General features: G+C 31.4%; 3 protein-coding genes across 3 annotated transcripts; 2 read left to right on the top strand and 1 right to left on the bottom strand.

Annotated features, from left to right (window-relative positions):
- Positions 1–786: 786 nt before the first annotated feature.
- LOC126655774 (cytochrome P450 87A3-like) lies at positions 787–8,080 on the top strand. The gene is made up of 9 exons (XM_050350073.2): positions 787–1,051; positions 1,392–1,716; positions 5,142–5,288; positions 5,891–6,142; positions 6,231–6,320; positions 7,009–7,087; positions 7,415–7,521; positions 7,602–7,729; positions 7,852–8,080. Exons 1-9 carry the CDS (start codon positions 852–854, stop codon positions 7,940–7,942), a joined length of 1,419 nt encoding a protein of 472 aa, XP_050206030.1. The 5' UTR covers positions 787–851; the 3' UTR covers positions 7,943–8,080.
- Positions 8,081–12,180: 4,100 nt separating this feature from the next.
- LOC126657433 (uncharacterized) lies at positions 12,181–12,715 on the bottom strand. Its single transcript, XM_050352120.2, has 2 exons — positions 12,547–12,715; positions 12,181–12,470 (listed from the first exon to the last, which is right to left on the bottom strand). The coding sequence occupies exons 1-2, from the start codon at positions 12,588–12,590 to the stop codon at positions 12,200–12,202; spliced, it is 315 nt and encodes a 104-aa protein (XP_050208077.1). The 5' UTR covers positions 12,591–12,715; the 3' UTR covers positions 12,181–12,199.
- A 1,244-nt stretch (positions 12,716–13,959) lies between these two features.
- On the top strand, positions 13,960–16,650 carry LOC126656744 (uncharacterized). Its single transcript, XM_050351348.1, has 3 exons — positions 13,960–14,610; positions 14,772–14,876; positions 15,070–16,650. Exons 1-3 carry the CDS (start codon positions 13,960–13,962, stop codon positions 16,648–16,650), a joined length of 2,337 nt encoding a protein of 778 aa, XP_050207305.1.
- The last annotated feature ends 1,784 nt before the right edge of the window (positions 16,651–18,434 follow it).

Genomic DNA, 18,434 nt, shown 5'->3' with positions numbered 1-18,434 from the left:
ATGCTCCTCCTTCACAGTGAAGGAGGAGCTGTGCTCCTCCACCGCACGTAGAATTCGGTGTTTTTTTTATAAAAAAAATTATATAATTTTACGGTTTTGTGTTTAAAAATTATTCATAGTTAATATAAATTAAATAATTGTTATAAGTTTAATTTTATATCGAAGAAGGTATTTTTGTACTATTAATAATATTAAAGTCTAATTAGAATATAGGTTAAAAAATGAAGAACTATTTTAAACTTTTTTCTAAATAAGAAAAGTTCAATTTAGTGCTTTAGGGTATAGTTGATAACGAAAAATCAAAAAAAGGATCAAATGAATTTTTTCCTAAGTCAGGGTATAAACGAAAAAATGTTATAAGGTGGGTTTTTTTTAAGTAATTAGACCTTTTATAAATCATTTCCTATTTTTATTTGATTCAGATGCTTAGAACGCATGTCAGGACGTGTTTTACGCTTTTATGCCATGAACGTGTTCTTGATCAAATTCCCATGATTTCACACCAAAAACATGTTTTTAGATGATTTAGTGTGTTTAATCAACTGTATATCAATTCCAGAACATGCCAATTTTTATTTTTTTGTTTGTTTTGATGCGTTTTTGCATTACAAACCGAATCGAAAAACCGAACCGAATGAGAACTTTGAACTAATGTGTGGTTTTTCTTGCTCATTAGGCTTGAATAAAAAATTTAAGATATGTATTAAGTTAATTAATATAATATATAAATTGTTATCAAATATAATACAAGAATGATTACCGAGATCTAGCCTACCGTGAGCCAGTGCACTTATATAATACTCTTAGTTGCAATAACTCTTTCCATTCTTCAGAAAAACAAACAAAAAGCTATGGTTTTTATAACAATAATAGTAGTAAGCTTACTGGTATGCATTGCCCATTGGGCTTACAGCCGGAGAAGAAACCAAAGGTTCAATGGGAAACTGCCACCTGGCTCTATGGGTTTGCCGTTCATCGGAGAAACCATTCAATTCTTCACTCCCTACACCAAAAGAGACATTCCTCCCTTCTTCAAAAAGAGAATGGACAGGTACAGTGACGGAATTAAAAAATTTATTTCGACAGGCGAATTTTTTTATGGAACGATGCGCAGTTCCGTTATTTTTTCATTTAGACTAAAACAACATATTCTTTAGACCGGACGACATATAATAGATATGCTGTTTGGTTCAAAAAAATATATTATTCAACCTGTTTAAAATAATTATTTGGTACTCATCGATCTCTAATATTTCATAACTGGAATGGAGCACCCCACCTCGATCGCTTCATTCTAGTTCAGCCTCTGAACAAGAACTTCAAAATGGCTAAATATAGACTTATGAATAAAATATTTTTCTTGAATTCTTCCTTTTCATTATGTGTTATAGGTACGGTTCTCTGTTTAGAACAAATATCGTCGGGTACGAAATTGTGGTTTCGACAGATCCCGAAGTAAATAAGTTTATTTTCGAGCAAGAAGGGAAGTCCTTCATTTCCTGGTATATGGACAGCTTCGGCAATATTTGTGGAAAAGATAATTTTCTTTTCTTATATGGCGACATACATAAATATATAAGGAACTTGACCTTGTCTATACTTGGTGTTCAAGGCCTCAAAGAAAAATTTCTTTCAGAAATGGAAGATTTAACTAGCAAGCAGTTAGAACTCTGGTCTGGGCAGCAAAGTGTGGAATTGAAAGAAGCCCTTTCTACGGTAATTTCATTCTAAATCTTTGGTAATTTCATTCCAAACAGTTTAAGTTTAGTTAAGTCATTTATAAAAACCAATAAGCTATAGCTTAAATAGGATATAAGCGCTAAGCAGCAAACTGCTAGGTCGTGGGTTCGAATCCTCCCACAAACGCTCCCCCCTATCCAAATTATCAAAAAAAAGTCACTTATAAAAAAAAAATTTAGTTAAGTTCCAAAGAGTACTAATGAGCTATAGTTTAAATGATATAAGTGCTGGGCAGCAATTGTTAAATTGTGAGTTCGATTTTTCCCTCAAGCGCTCTCCCTCCCCAATTATAAAAAAAAAGTCTCAAATAATTCGTGTGGGACTAGAACTATGCGCGGTACAAAATGTTTGCAATATGTTTCAGTTTGATATAGATTTTTGGATTAATTTTATAAAAAGTCACGAACTTTTTACGAATTTTCATTTTAATCACGATTTTTAAAAATTGTCATATAAAACCATGACTTTTTATTTATTTTTAAATCTATCACCGACCATTTTTTCCGGCGAATTTTACCTTTCATTTTTTCAAGTCTACTGGATTATGGTGGTCACGTCATCAAAAATACACCGAAAATTGATTTGGTGATAGATTTGAAAAAAAATAAAAGGCCGTGGTTTATATGACAACTTTTAAAAGTCATGATTAAAATAAAAATTTGTGTAAAGGTCGTGACTTTTTATGAAATTAACCCTAAATTTTTTAATTCATATATTAAAGTGGTATTAAAATTTTATTTTTTGTTTCATTACACTACATTACAATCCAATCTGATATGATACGTTGATAATTGGATAAGTATAATCCTATGGACCCCTTACCTAAAACATATTATAATTACATATACGTTTCTATAAAATAATAATTAATTTTAATATGAAAAGTTTGAAGAGTAATTGATTATAAGGATATCAAACTATCATGTTTTAACATTTTAGAGACTAAATTTTGATTTGTCACCATTTGGTTATTAAACTTCTAATTTATTTCAAAGGATGTTTTTTCCAATGTTTTAAAAACCGAACCGGTGGCCGAACCGGTGAGGCCACCGGTTTCCGGTTCAACCGGTTGAACCGGTTCAATGACCGGTTCAACCGGTTCAATGACCGGTTCAACCGGTTGAACCGGTTCAATGACCGGTTCAACCGGTTTGATAAATTTAAAAAAATATAAAAAATTTCCGGTTCACCGGTTTTTTACCGGTTCAATCCGGTCCGATCCGTTCAACATCCGGTTTTTTACCGGTTCAATCCGGTTCAACCGGTCCAACCAAAAGATCCCCGGTTTTTTGCAGTTTCAGACCGGACCACTGGCCGGTTCGCGGTTCAACCGGTCCGACCGTCCGGTCCGGTTTTTAAAACACTGGTTTTTTCAAACAAAGCGTTACAATCAAATCTTGCTATGTTTCCTAGAAATTTTTTCACGTATTTGCAAAGGAGTTTTTAAATCAAATTATGGATATAAGACAAATTTTTAAATACAAATTAAATAAAGTCTATGTATAAATTTTTTGGCACATTGAAATAAATTTAAAATTTAGTAATCAAATTAAAATAAAATTGAAGTTGAGTTTATAACCGAAATAAAATAAATTAAAATTTGATCATTAAACTACAAATTGGGATAATTACTATTATCCTCATGAATTTAGATCCGAAATAATATTTCGCCCATACAATTTAAAAAACTATTATTTCCCCCCTAACTTTTAGTTTTCTTTAACTAAAAGTCAAATCACTTAAAAATTCTAAACGTTTGCGTCTTGTGTAGTTATAGCTAAACCTTTTAATTCACCAGATTTAGCCACTTTGATCATATTTTGTTTATTTTTTAGCCATTTTTGAAACGAACCGATTTTTTTTGACACCATGTTATTCGGATAAATATCCATCAAATATATTATAAAATAAATTTATTCGATTTATTTTGGTTAAATAAAAATTTAGATTAATTTTAATTAGTGTTAAATAGAAAATATTAATTATTTTTAAATATATATGAATTTCATAAATAATATAAATAATATAAATAATATAATTAATTTACTAATTATTAAATTTAAAAATTGGTTTAATTTTAATATTAGGTTTATTCACCTAAATCTATGCTCCTTGTGTCAGTTATACCCAAACCTAACCTAAACATGTCAGCTGATATATCACCCAATTGCTTAGTTGGCAGTAACGTGGACGACAGGATGTCAAAAAAATCGGTTTGATTTAAAAATGGCTAAAAAGAAACAGAATATTGTCAAAATGGCTTAATCTAGTGAGTTAAAAAGGTTTGGCTATAACTGACACGAGAGGCACACGTTTGGTATTTTTTGGTGATTTTCCCTTAACTAAAACTCCCATTTATAAGGGGGTTTCAGTTATATAAATTATAAATTGTCAGGGGAAAAATAGTATTTTTTTTAAAACACATGGAAAAAATAGTATTTCGGACCTAAACTAATGGTGGTAGTAGTAATTATACCTTAAAAATATAATAGTTTGTATACCCTCGCGATCAATTACCTAAAATTTGAAAGACTTTGATTTGAAATAAAAATTTAGTTTTAGAAATCAAATTTTCGTAATAAATTGAACTGTAGAATAAAATTTCGATACCAGTTAGACTTTTAAGTTTTAACCTAATTTGTATGCTATCATTACTACAAACCATCTTTTTTTTGGAAACCAAATTAACACACCCTGGGAACCTGTATTCTGATATATATAACCCACTTTTAATGATACTAGTTTTTTTTGGCCACGTGCTACGCACGTTAACGATATCTATATGACCCGTTATTTAATATTATAATTGTATATTTTTTAATAGTATATTATTATTTAAATTTTATTAGACTTGTAATTTTTTTATTTATTTTATTTAATTATTTTATAAAATTTTAACTTTTATTATTAGAAATATTAAAAAGTTAGAATTAAGTAATAGATTTAATTTTGGATATTGTTGTTATTAAAAAAATGATAATATGACTTAAACAAATTTATATTATTTTTTATTGTAAATAACTAATACATATAAAAAATATTAAAACTTTAACACAAATATTATAATATGATTATTTAATATTAATAAAACTCGTCATATTCTTTTTTACTATATAGTGATATATTTGTGCAATTCCTATTAGAGTTAGGAATTTAACACATAATGATAGTTATTGCACAATTCTTTTGAGAATTAGGAATTTAATACATAATGGTAGCTACTGCGATAATTATTTTTAATATGTTTCTTTTATGGATTAGGAATGTCATCTTTCTATTTGTTAATCACAAATATGTAAAGGGTATTTTTGTCCGTGAATGGAAGTGTTCCCCCCGCGAACACACTTTTATATTTGTTATAGATATAGATAATCGAGTTTTTTGGCTTTTGGTTTTTGCAGATGATTTTTAATTTGACAACTAAAAAGCTGTTTGGTTCTGGAGAAAAAAACATAGCAAAGTTGAAACAATGTTATACTGCTTTTATTGATGGACTGATCTCCTTTCCTTTGAACATACCTGGAACTGCATACTGGAAATGCATACAGGTTAGTTCTATGTTTTCCACTTCGTTATTTACTCACATTCTATTGGGTTAAATAGAAGTTAAATCACGGAATTTAGCGTGATTTGCAAATAAAACATGAATTTTAAAATTTTACCAAACTAGCACCGACTTTTATATTTTGGCCAATCGGAATACTTAGCCATTTTCCAATGAAAAAACACTGATGATGTGGAAATTAGAATACAGTGGCTGATCAAGAAATTTTTCCAGTTCATACTTAACTTTTATTCATCTATGATTTTGCGGAAGTCCGGATTTAACCTCTCTGTAGCACTGAATTTATAATAAACCTATCTCTATTTTTTAAAAAAATTGTTTAATTTTTTCAAAAGTTACTATTCAGTCGGGGCTGGAGCCTACTCTTTCCTAAGAATATTTCCGTCTCTGTTAGAATATGCATTGTTTCTTCAACGAAAGTAGGTCGGTGTTTCAATTTACCAAAACATCAAAGTTGGTGACTGATTTTATCAAGTTTTAAAGTCCGTATTATAATTGCTAACACACATTAAAATTCATGATAATTTTTACAATTGACAGTATTCTATGTATTAAAGCTTTACTAATGATTTAAAATTTAATTAGGGACGCAAAGAAGCAATGAAGCTTATAAGTAAAATGGTGGACGAAAGGCGAAGAAATCCCAATCGCCAACAGAAAGATTTCCTTGATGTTATTGTAGAAGAACTAAGTAAAAATGGAAAAATTATAACAGAGAAGATGGCTTTGGATGTACTTTTTGTTCTTCCATTTGCATTTTTCGAGTCTACTTCTTCCGCTATGGTATTAGCCGTTGAATACCTTCTCGAAAACCCGAAAGCACTCGAAGAATTAACTGTGAGTCATTACAGTAATTTTTTATTTTTATTTTTTTTATTGATTAATGGTATTTGATTAACTTATATTTATATGAATTGGGTATCAGAAAGAACACGAATCCATTATTAGCAACCGAAAAAGCAATGAATCTGGAATCACTTGGCAAGAATTCCGGTCTATGACTTTTACACTTAAGGTAATTCCTAAAAAAGTTCTTTATTATAAGTATAACTACATGTTTAACTCCTTTCTATAACGTCTTTTTAGTGGGTTACATTCGATATAGCGACCAATAGGACTGAAGATCGGTCGGTTCAATTCAGTTCAGTTTGGAACTGAAACCAACTAACTAAAGTGTGTTAAATTTCAAAAGGAACCGGGTATAATTGTAAATTTGGATTATATTAAATCAAATTAAAACGCAAGGGTTGGTTTTGTTCGATTTAGTTAAAAAAGTACGTAATTTTCTATTAAATAAATAATTTTTTTTTTCTTAATCTTAAAATTAATTAAAATATTAAAAACTTATTAAAAAGAAATAAACTATAATACAGTGACTAAAATAAAATAATTGAAAAGAATTGGTCATATCTAGAATCAATTATCCTATGATAATATATAATGAAAACTATGGAGTATGCTTCGTCTTATCTAGGTGTGTGATCACCTGAATTAAAAATAAAATTTCGAAATTATTTTGATACAAGTTGAAAGATAAGATAACTAGCAAATTCAAATGTCGATAAAAAAAATTATATAATCACTCGTACTTCATTTTTTTTTCTTTTATTGCTGCATAAGGAAAGATGTATAATTTTGAAATTTGATGTTTGAACATAATTCCTATAATTAAAAAGTTTCTAATAATCTTTTCTGGTATGCAGGTTATCAACGAAACAGCAAGGCTTGCAAATGTTGTCCCCGGAATTTTTAGGAAGGCTCTAAAAGACGTAAAATTAAAAGGCATGTTTTTTTTCTTGTTATTAAATAAAAGGCATGTTTTATGCAAGAGTAATCAGTTAATTCGGTCCCTAATTGAGAGACCGTAAAGATCTAATTTTATTTTTAATTGACCTGAAAATAGAGAGTTTTATTTTTAATTGACATAAAAATATTATTTTTAATAGATCAAACTTATTGAAAGTGAGTTATTTGATCAGTTGACCTCGAGTGACAAATTTAAACCGAATTAACCCTTGGTTTTTTTATGTAATAGCAAAGCTATTTATCCATTTTAAAAAATAAACAATTTTGCTCTAACAAAATTACAATATGGCTGGCTATGTCCAGAATATACAATTCCAAAAGGATGGATGGTGATGATATGCCCGACAACTGTTCATCTGAATCCCGTAAAATATAACGATCCCTGCACCTTCGATCCATGGCGATGGAAGGTAATTTTAATTATTGCCATGACTGTAAATAATATTTAAGAAATATTCAAGGTTAATATTGAATTTAATTCGTCATATAGCCGGAAGAATTGCATACTGGATCAAAAAATTTCATGGTATTTGGTGGAGGATTGAGACTTTGTGCTGGAGCTGACTTTGTCAAATTGCAAATGGCAGTTTTTCTCCATCATTTAGTTACAAAATACAGGTATATTTACACAAAAACAAAAGAAAAATCAATCAAATCGACTAATTTAGTACGTTTAAATTTTATAAAATTAGTTCAGTTCGATTTTAATTTTTAGTTTGTTTACATTTGTAATGAAATAGGTGGAATGTGATCAAGGGACAGGTCGTGAAGAAGCCAGGGCTGGTGTTTCCAAATGGTTTCCATGTTCAAATCCTTAAGAAAAATTTCTAAAGTTGTTTGCTTATTGCTCTCTTTGCTATTGAAACAGCTTTGCTACAAACTAAAGTCACAGGAGTCGCATTATATATGTTTTATAAATAAAAATAGTTTGGTTAAATAAAAATCAGTTGATGGTTTTTTGAGTATTCACTCAAGGCAGCATAATATCTTAATCAATAGGTCTAACAATAAAAGAAGCCCTAAGCTTTTGAACTTCTCTGAATTATACACAGAAATTGTCGGAACTGTTTAAATAAAAAAAAAAGATAATGAGTGTAATTTGTTAAAATATTTTATTAAAATTGAAACAAATTACCAATCGAAAATTATGGCTGAGTCGCGGACTATAACGTTCTATTTAAGACGTTTCGCGGCTCTGCCCTGAGGTGCAACACGGTTTATCAACCGCGTTATTCTCAAAATAAACAGCCACTGCAATACGCTGGACATTACAGTGCGTGTCAATGTTCGAATTACACCCTCACTGTTACTCGAAACACTCGAAATAATATTATCATAGAGAATTCTTAAAAAGAGAGAATGAGAAGATAGACTCGTTTGTTTTTTTTTCTTTGCTGTAACATAATACCCCAACTCAAAACGAGGACGATAAAATATACATAGAAAATAGACTTAAAATATTAATATATCAAAAGGGTAATAAATCAAATAAAACAATTTTAATAATCAAAATTCATTTCCATAATTATAACGCAATCAGATATAACATTTTCAAAAAGAAAACAGATGGAGTAAATTAAAGGATTGAGTTTGACAAAAAAACATCACATAAATATATAGATTAAAGGCTTAACCCCTGAAAAGCCCCCTACCTTTCAACCCCCTTCGTTTGCACCCTCACCTTTCAAAATCTCCAATTTTACCCAAATTATCACCTTTCATTTTCAATTGCACCCTGAAGTATTAAATTGGGCTTTTGTCGCTAAAAAAAGTTGAAATCGATATTTTATATTTTAATTCATATTCTAAATAGTCCATAATGTTTAAATTTCAACAACAAAACCATATTTAATGATATTTTTAATTGATTTATATTTTATATAAAAAAATTTAACTCTTAAATTTTTAGAAAATATGGTTTTATTGTTGAAATTTAAACATTGAGGACTATTTAGAATATGAATTAAAATATAAATTATCGATTTGAACTTTTTTATAGTGAAAAGAGCTAATTTAATACTCTTAGGGTGCAATTGAAAATGAAAGGTGGGAATTTGGATAAAATTGGAGATTTTGAAAGGTGAGGGTGCAAATGAAGGGGGGGTTGAAAGGTGGGGTTTTTTTTTCAGGGGATTAGCCGTAGATTAAAAGATATATAGTAAGTTCTCGTACCGAACTAATCATACCAAACCAGCCAACCGATCTCACGGCGTGCGCATGTGGTGGTTCAAGGAGGATTTATCTTCTCTTACACTCGGAAAACTGGATATCCATTAGAGTCTAGTAAGAGAGCCCACTATTATAAACCCAATGATTGTCTTATTTCAAAGAGGAAATTACACTCTATATCTCATATATAGTAAAGTTATACATTAGTGACTCAAAAAATAATTATGTGCATTAATCTCTCATTGACTTATAAAAGTTTTCGTTTATACCTCAAAATATTTTTCATACTATTTTACCCCTATCTACTTACATCAGTTGTACTTATCTTGTCTTATACCTTCCATGACTACCAATAGCAACAGAGTAGACCACCATCACAATACATACCATCGCCACCACCGCGCCGCCGCTGAAAAAATCATCTCCTCCAACAAACTCTTCTTTTTCCATCTTTACCACTGTCTTCATCGGAGTTTTATCAACGGCATAGCCCATCGGCAACATCAAATACGCAAGCTCCTCCAGGAAAAGCCTTACCGGCATCACCATATCTATCTCTTCTCCAAAATCAACACCATGTTCTACACCACCACCACCACCACCATCAACATCGTTCTTTTCTCTGCCTCCAGCCGGAAATTAATCGATAATTGGACTTATTTCCAGGGAGATGGCGGAGCCGCCACCGGTGACTGTTGCAATTATAGACGGTGTTCACGCTCATGCTCCTCAATATGATGAAGATTCAATTGTCATCGTTTGAATAAAGCATTTCGTTTCATGAAGAAATGCTGCGAAGAAGATTTGTACCAGCTGGTGATTTTTAGTTTTGTCTTTTTTTTTTATAAAATGAATTTTTTGTTTGTTTGACTTGCTGCAGCCTACCATTGTTAGTTAAAAGTGTGATCTAGGATAATAAGTAGTTCAATTTGACGATGAATGGATGCAAAGGGACTTATGGCAGATGGTAGTTCTAAATTATTTCACTATTATGGACTTTATGATTTGTTGGATTCTTTTCTCTGTGAGTAAAGTGTGATATCTTCTTGTTGCGTTATTTGCTTTTAATATTATCATTTTCTTTTATTAACAAGTCTTTCCTTTGTTTTTATGTTGATTAGAGATCCCCACAAAGAAGCCAAAAGTAACATTTGGGTATCATGTGAAGTTCATACTTTATTTGTTAGGATTGGTTTCTAATTATGTGTGCACTTAAAAATAAAGAGATGTTCTTTATATGTCGCAGCCGCACCCGGTTTATAGGGGTTTGAAGAAGTATACACCAATTTATCCTTATTCTGTTTATATTTGATTGCCATTTTTTATTGTACAAAGTCTATATAAAGTAAAGTAAACTCGGCGTAATTTAATATAATCTAAATGTCAACTAAAAGTAAATTAAATGTCAACTCATTATAAATTAAATATAAATTTGCAGCTTTTGTTATTTTTCTTTTTTTTGTGCATTTTTATGATGGATTTTTGATTCATTTTCAAGTTAGATGGGTGTTTGTGTCCTCATTAAGGGTTTATGTTCTGAATATGTTGGATTTAGAGCTTTAATCATTGTTCTATACAAGGCCATGAATTTCTTCACGAGTTTATCTTTAATTTGCTGAAATTTTTCTTATATAATTTTGCTAAATTTTAAAAATAAATTAAATGTCAACCGCAAATCAACTAAAAATCAACTGAAAGTCAACTGAAAATCAACCAAATGTCAACCAAAATATAAAAAATTGGCTTTTCATTTTTCTTTCGCGGAACATTTCAAACCTATTATTACCATTTTTCCGCTTCCTTAAGGTTGACTAACGTCAATTTCGACTGTTTTGATGAATTTTCTTTAATATGTTTGAGCTCTTATTTTATAATTTTGTCAAATTTTAAAAATCAAACAAATGCCAACTGAACATCAATTAAATGTCAAAAGAACATCAACCAAATTTAACTAAATATAATCAAATGTCAACTGAACATCAACCAAATGTCAACTAAATATTAACGGCAACCTAAGATTAGCCAAATGTCAAATAAACATCAACCAAATGTCAACTACATATTAACGACAACCTAAGATCAACCGAATATCAACTAAGCATCAACCAGATGTCAACTAAATATTAACGACAACCTAAGATCAACCGAATGTCAACTAAACATCAACCAGATGTCAACTAAATATTGACGACAACCTAAGATCAACCAAATGTCAGCTAAACATCAACGAAATATCAAATATTTTTCATTGACACATAAATTAGGACATAAATTAGTTTCAACTTGGATTGTACTTTTTAATGTTTTGAGCAAAAATTAATAGTACAGATTGAATAATTTTAAAATCAACCTAATATCAACTTAATATAATTTTTTAATTTATTATGTGTTTATAAAAATGCTAATTTGTAAATCATGTATACAAATAGATTTAAAATAAATTCTAATGAAACTATAGAGTTCTTTCAAAATGCATCAAAATTTATTGTTGGATGAAAAAAAAATTACTTATGGACATAAAAATCAACTAAAAAGAGTTCATATGGACTGTATTCAACTGCAGGACATAGTTTTGACTATTAATGATATTAGAAACAATATATTTGTATACATGAAAACATAAAATGATAATTGCAATTAGTTATAGAACTAATTGCATGAAAAAAATATTGGATGTTGAACAAGTAAAGTACCTGCAAGAGTCTCAAATAACAGAAAAAATTCATCTAGATCATTAAAATTAACAATATTTACTTGACATCGGATGTTAATCTTTTGTTAGGTAAAATGTAATTGCTACTCTTATCTATTGATTAAGTTTCACATTTCAAAGTTTTATTACTGAAACAATTGCCGTATTTGACTATCATTTGTAAGATTATTTAAGTTTGTAAGTCTCCATTAACAACACAATTACAATCAGATTTCAGTAGCAGAAATGCAATTAAATTTCAGTAGCAGAATGTCAGTGTTACATCGCCATCGCCGATAAACTTTTCTCCAAAAATATTCACCGCCACGGCCGCCGCCGCCATAATCGGAGATCCATCGATAGAAGATCTTGCTGCGATGCAAAACAACAGTAACAAGGCGATTGAGACCAAAGAACATGAGCCCATATTTCTGCTCTACTCCACTTTCGGTGGCCGGCCGTTGGGTCATCTCTCGTCTTTTAGAGAAGCCAAACATTCTGGAATGGTAGAAAATGTCACACAACAAAATTACCGCTAATCAACATTGCAAAGACTCTCGACTCCGCTACCTACCTTTGTGGCTCCATCGTTGTTGTATTCTCCGTCCTCCAACACATTTATAGCCCGGAAATAGTCTTCCAATTCATCGCCACTCGCCGGAGAGCTCAATTTTCGCCGTACTGTAATGTTGCCGTACTTAATTTGTTTTTCTGTGTTGGGAAGAAGGATGGCACAATTGTCCTATTTTATTATTAAATCAGCTTATTTAGATTTTGAGGTATTTATGTAAATTTTTATTTTTTCTTGGGAGATTTTTGCATTTTTTTATTACGTGAGGTATAAATGATAACCATTTGATGTTTTGAGGGATTTATGTGCTTAGCCCTATTTCAAAGTGATGTGGGAATTCAATTGTTACACACATACATGTGGTGTTCCATTCATATAAAACACTTTTTATTTTTCAAATTCAATAAAAACATCAACAATCTCCCACTTTAAATTTTTAAAATATTTACTCGAATAATTCTTGTATCAATAAAATTACACATTTTTGCTGCTAAGAGTACTAATATTGTTACTATTAACATATAGCAACAAAAAGCATTGTGGCATTTTGCTACTAATAAAACGTTGTCTTAAGTAATTGACAATAAAATTTGCTGCAAAATGCTTCTTATAACTAACTAATGGCAGCAACTTTTAAAATTATTGCTGCCAAATGTTTTTTAGCAGCAAAAAAAATTAGCTGCAAAATTATTGTTGCCAAATACTGTATTTCTTATAGTGAATTATGATATTAATGAAATTTATAATCTACCGGAATATAAGTCAGTCGAAATTACATTTTGCGAAAGGGTATTTTTTTCTGGTCACGAACACCTTTTACGGCGGAGTATATCGCAACGGCTAATAACAGAAATTTCCCTTTCCTTATTGATTAATTGCGACCGAATTATAGTTTTTAGCGACCGTTTATCCCTTATATAAAAGCAGTTTTCTCTGAGTGTCTAGAGTTGGTATCTTTTATAACTTCTACCTTGTTAGATTTTTGTTTTTTGTAATTTTTTCGCTTTAATATATATCCTTCCATTAATTTCTAAAGTTTTATTTTTATACATATATAAAGACAAATTAACAAATTCCAATTGACATGTCCAAAGACAAACGCGTTTTCCCAATATCTGGAAAAGTTTATGTTGGAACCAAAAAGAAATCAAGAAAAAAATAAAACAACCGCCATTAAGTTCAGAGCTCGGCTGGTCAGGCAAATTATAACAAAAAGATCACCAACCGGGTAGCTTATTCTTTATTTTTACAATACTAGTTTCGCATTACGTGCTATGCACGTGACTCGTAACGTAACTCGTCAATGAACATATTAGTAAATTTATTAATAATTAATATTAAATCAACATGCTTTTTTAAAATCAACATGCTTTTTTAAAAGCATGTTAACATGCTTTTTTAAAAGGAAGAAGTATTATGGAATGCTCCATGATAGCAAATGAATTGATTCATAATGCTACTCGAAGGAAAGATAAGTTGCTTATCTTAAAGCTTGATTTTCATAAAGCTTTTGACTGTATTGACTGGAGCTATCTTTTGTCAGTGCTGCGCTGTATGGGTTTTCCTAAGAAGTGGAATGATTGGATTTCATGCTGTCTCTCTTCGGCAAGTACTTCGGTCCTGGTGAATGGTAGTCCGGTTGATCCCTTCAAGTTGGAGCGAGGTGTTCGTCAGGGGGATCCTATTTCTCCATACTTATTTGTTATAGCTGTGGAAGGTCTGAGATGTTTATTGAGAAAAGCAGAATTAATGGGATTTTTTTCGGGTTATGCCTTTGACCCAAATTCAGATACTTTATCTCTGCTTCAGTTCGCGGATGACACCTTGATCTACTTGCCTTATGATTTATCTCACCTGCAAAATCTGACTCGGATTCTTCGTTGCTTTGAACTTATTTCGGGTTTAAAGATAAATTTCCATAAGAGCTCAATTCTGGGAGTTAATGTGCTTGACAATGATTTACTTTTAGCTTCACAGATTGTTGGCTGCAGGGTTGGATCTTTTCCAATTAAATATCTAGGCTTACCTTTGGCAAGACGCTGTTTGCAAAAAGGAAACTGGGATCATGTTGTTGAGAGATTTAATTCAAAATTAGCTTTGTTGAATATTAAGTGTGATGAAAATCCCACATTGGAAAGATATGAGTAGAATGTGGAATATATAAGTGGGATGGACTACCTAACCCATTACCTTAGGGTTTTGGGTTTAATGTGGTGTCCGGCCCACAGTTATATGCTTCACATTCTGGGCCTCATGAATGTATTCTCCCATACATTGCGCTCAACTTGGACCAACAATTGGTATCAAAGCCCGGTTCGGCTGGGTGGAACTTGGTGACTCCGGATCTTCTATCCCGAAAGGGTTGGAGTCTAGTTCCGAGATAAGTTGAGCGGTCCAATGTGGAAGGGTATCACACTTAAGGGGGAGATTGTTGAATATTAAGTGTGATGAAAATCCCACATTGGAAAGATATGAGTAGAATGTGGAATATATAAGTGGGATGGACTACCTAACCCATTACCTTAGGGTTTTGGGTTTAATGTGGTGTCCGGCCCACGGTTATATGCTTCACATTCTGGGCCTCATGAATGTATTCTCCCATACATTGCGCTCAACTTGGACCAACAAGCTTTATGGAAAGGCTCCCTTTTGTCTCCTGCAGGGAGGTTAGTGCTCCTGAAATCTGTGTTGTTTAGTGTGCCGGTTTACTACATGTCTGTTTTTCGTATGCCTACTTCTATACAAAATATTATGGAGTCTCGTATGAAGCGTTTTCTATGGAAGGGTGATGTATCATCTCGGGCTTTATGTAAAATTTCTTGGAAGGTGATTTGTCAAGATTTTGAGATGGGTGGTCTGGGTATTGTTAACCTTCAAACCCGCAATCAAAGTTTGCTATTTAAATGGATTTGGAAATTGAGATTTTCTGATTCAAACTCCCTTTGGTTTCGGGTCACATCGAAGTGTTCAGGATTTTCGAATTGGAGCTCTCTCTCTTTCGGAGATGGAAAATATCTCTCTTTTATTTGGAAAGGTGTTAAAAAAGTTTGCTGCGGTGATAGTTTCATTTGGAATGTGTTTATTAAAAACACTAGCTTCAAGATAGGAGACGGAGATTTGATTGCTTTGTGGAATGATAATTGGATGGGATCGGACTCGGCTCTCTCCCTTTTTCCGACTCTATTTAATTTATCAAACCAAAAAAATGTTAATCTTAAGCAAATTTTGAGAGATGGATGGAGATGGCGTCGTAGATTAAGATGTGGTGAAAAGGTGGTGTTCAATGTTTTATTGGCAAAATTTAATTCACTGATTTTTGCTGACGGAATGGATGATACTTTGAGTTGGAATTCGCCTTCGAAAGTGTATTCTGCTGCGTCCTTTACTCGTGCAATTGCTGCTGCTCGGCGTTCTGTTCAGCAGGTGGAGAGCAGCCCGGTTCAGCAGGTAACAGGTGTTCTGGACGGGCAGTTTCGGCAGCAGGTTTCACGTCCGGTAACAGCAGCAGCGAGGGGGCAGTTTCTGGGTTCAGCAGCTGCGGGTTCAGAAAATGAGGAGCTGCAACTTTCAAACTCTTTGATGTCTAAAGGTATGTTTTCTAAGCTTTGGAAATCTTTAGCTCCTCCAAGGGTTAAATTCTTTTTATGGACGGCATTGCATGGGAGAGTTCCGTCTAAAGAATTTTTGGTTATCCGTGGCATTATGGGTGTGGATAATGCAAGTTGTTGTTTTTGTAGTTCTTTAGAATCGCAGGACCATCTTCTTATGCATTGTGTTTTTGCTCGCTTGGTCTGGAATGGTATTCTTGGCAAGATTGGAGTTTCATGGGTTATGCCAAATTCGTTGGATGATTTTTATCGTGTTTGGCTAAACATTCTACCAAGGAATAGCTATGCCAAGCTTTGGGAATTGCTGTGGATTGTAATAGTCTGGGAGATTTGGAATTGCAGAAACAAGAGAATTTTTCAACAAAAGATAATGAAGGTGGATGATATTATCTTGAGTGGTTTTCATAAAGCGGTCTTTTATTTTGTTAGTTGTAATGCTAGTTTTCCTTACTCGGGTATGGACTTTTTTAGAAGTCCCGATTGTATCTTATTTGGATGATTTGCTTACTCTTCAAGTCGTAGCCTTTAGTGTGCAACTAGTTTGCCTCTTCTTGTGCGAAAGCTTGGAGTAGTTTAGCGTTTTTTGCCACTTCTTGTGGCCTTTTATAAAATTATAATTCATCAAAAAAAAAATCAGTTAAGAATTTTTGTAAAAGTAAATAATATTCGGTTATTCAATTTTCTTTTTATACTGAATTTATTCTTATTTTGGTTTTATAATAATCATAATTAGATAATTAACTTAATTTTATTAATAATATCTTTAAAAATAATAATATAAAAATTTAAATAATATTATATTGACCAAATACAGTATTTTAATTTTGTAATTCAATTAAATTAAAAGATAGGTATTCTTACCAATTTGGAGACAATTTAGTTATTTTATTTTTGATGAATGAAGTTGTATTAAAAAAGCCACAAGATGTGGCAAACACCTAAAACAAGAGATTACACACTAATAATGGCTAATTGCACATTAAAGGCTACGTCTCTGAATTAGGAGGAAACAAACAATTGTTCAGAACAATACAATCTGGATTTCTGAATAAATCCATGCTAGAATAAGGGAATCTAGCATCATTACATTTGAAAAATAAGACCGCCCTAGTAAAGATCCATTGAACGATTGAGAAAGCATCCGTGTTCTTAGACTGAAAAATTCTTTTGTTGCGAGCTTTCCAAAGTTCCCAAATAACCGATTCCCAATTTAGTTATTTTTTACATACTAAAAACTAAATAGGAGATAATTTAGCTACCTATTCTAATTAGGCCTTTAATTACAATAGTGATTAATTAAATAACTAATTAGTTAATAACTATAAAATCTTTATTTAGTAGTAAACTGAAAATGATTATTCAGTAAATTTGCCTGTTCCCCCCCCCCCCTCCGTGCTTTTATATATAATCGAATACTTCCTTTGCAACAGGGAGATATTTTGCATATATATGTTAGCAGCTAAAGTAATTCATATCTTGAACGCCAGGAAGACTGAATTGCTTTGTCCATGGCTAAATATTTTTGAACTTCATTTCTTATTTTGCTTGTTTTGAAAGCCAAAGAATGCGATCAAAATAGTCAAATTGGACACACTACCACATAAGTCACTTTCAGCAATACTAGCATGGCAACACTATCAATACTGTTGCAATAGTACACATAAGGCAACAAAAATGTTACAGTAAAAAAATGTTACAAAAAATTAACAAAATTCTGAAATTTATAACATAAGACAACATATATGAAAAAGTGTTACATTAGCTTAAGAAAAAGCAACAGTTTAGCTGAAGTTAGCAACACTTTTAAACTGCTGTCTTATTATAAATATAAAAATTTTAGCTGAAGTTAGCAACACTTGACAGGCATGTTCGTCTAGTTAATTGGCATGACGGAATTTAAACCACTTAATTAAACAGGAAACAATTCATTTCTCATAAATAATAAAAATATAATCAAATATCTTAAAAAAATAATGACAGATGTTTTACACTTCGGTTATCATTGTTTTATTTGTTATATTTTGGTAATCCAATTTTAATTTTCACAAAATATATGGTGACTATTGCAATTTGGCCAATAATTTCATATGTGGCAACGGTACTGTATATAATTTTTCATTGGCCACATACGTGAAAATTCGTGTGAATTAATTGAGTAACTCCCTGTTTCATAAATGACAAGTGGATTACCAGACCATAAAAAATTATAGGCAAAATAAATTAGTTTACCAAAATCACTATGTTTTTGCCAAATGTACTATTATTTTTTGTCTTTCAAGTTTC

This window comes from Mercurialis annua, linkage group LG7 (genome assembly GCF_937616625.2).
Source record: "Mercurialis annua linkage group LG7, ddMerAnnu1.2, whole genome shotgun sequence".
Taxonomy (NCBI): Eukaryota; Viridiplantae; Streptophyta; class Magnoliopsida; order Malpighiales; family Euphorbiaceae; genus Mercurialis; species Mercurialis annua.
Note: the sequence above shows the minus strand (reverse complement) of the source record. Positions and strands in the feature narration are given on the sequence as shown.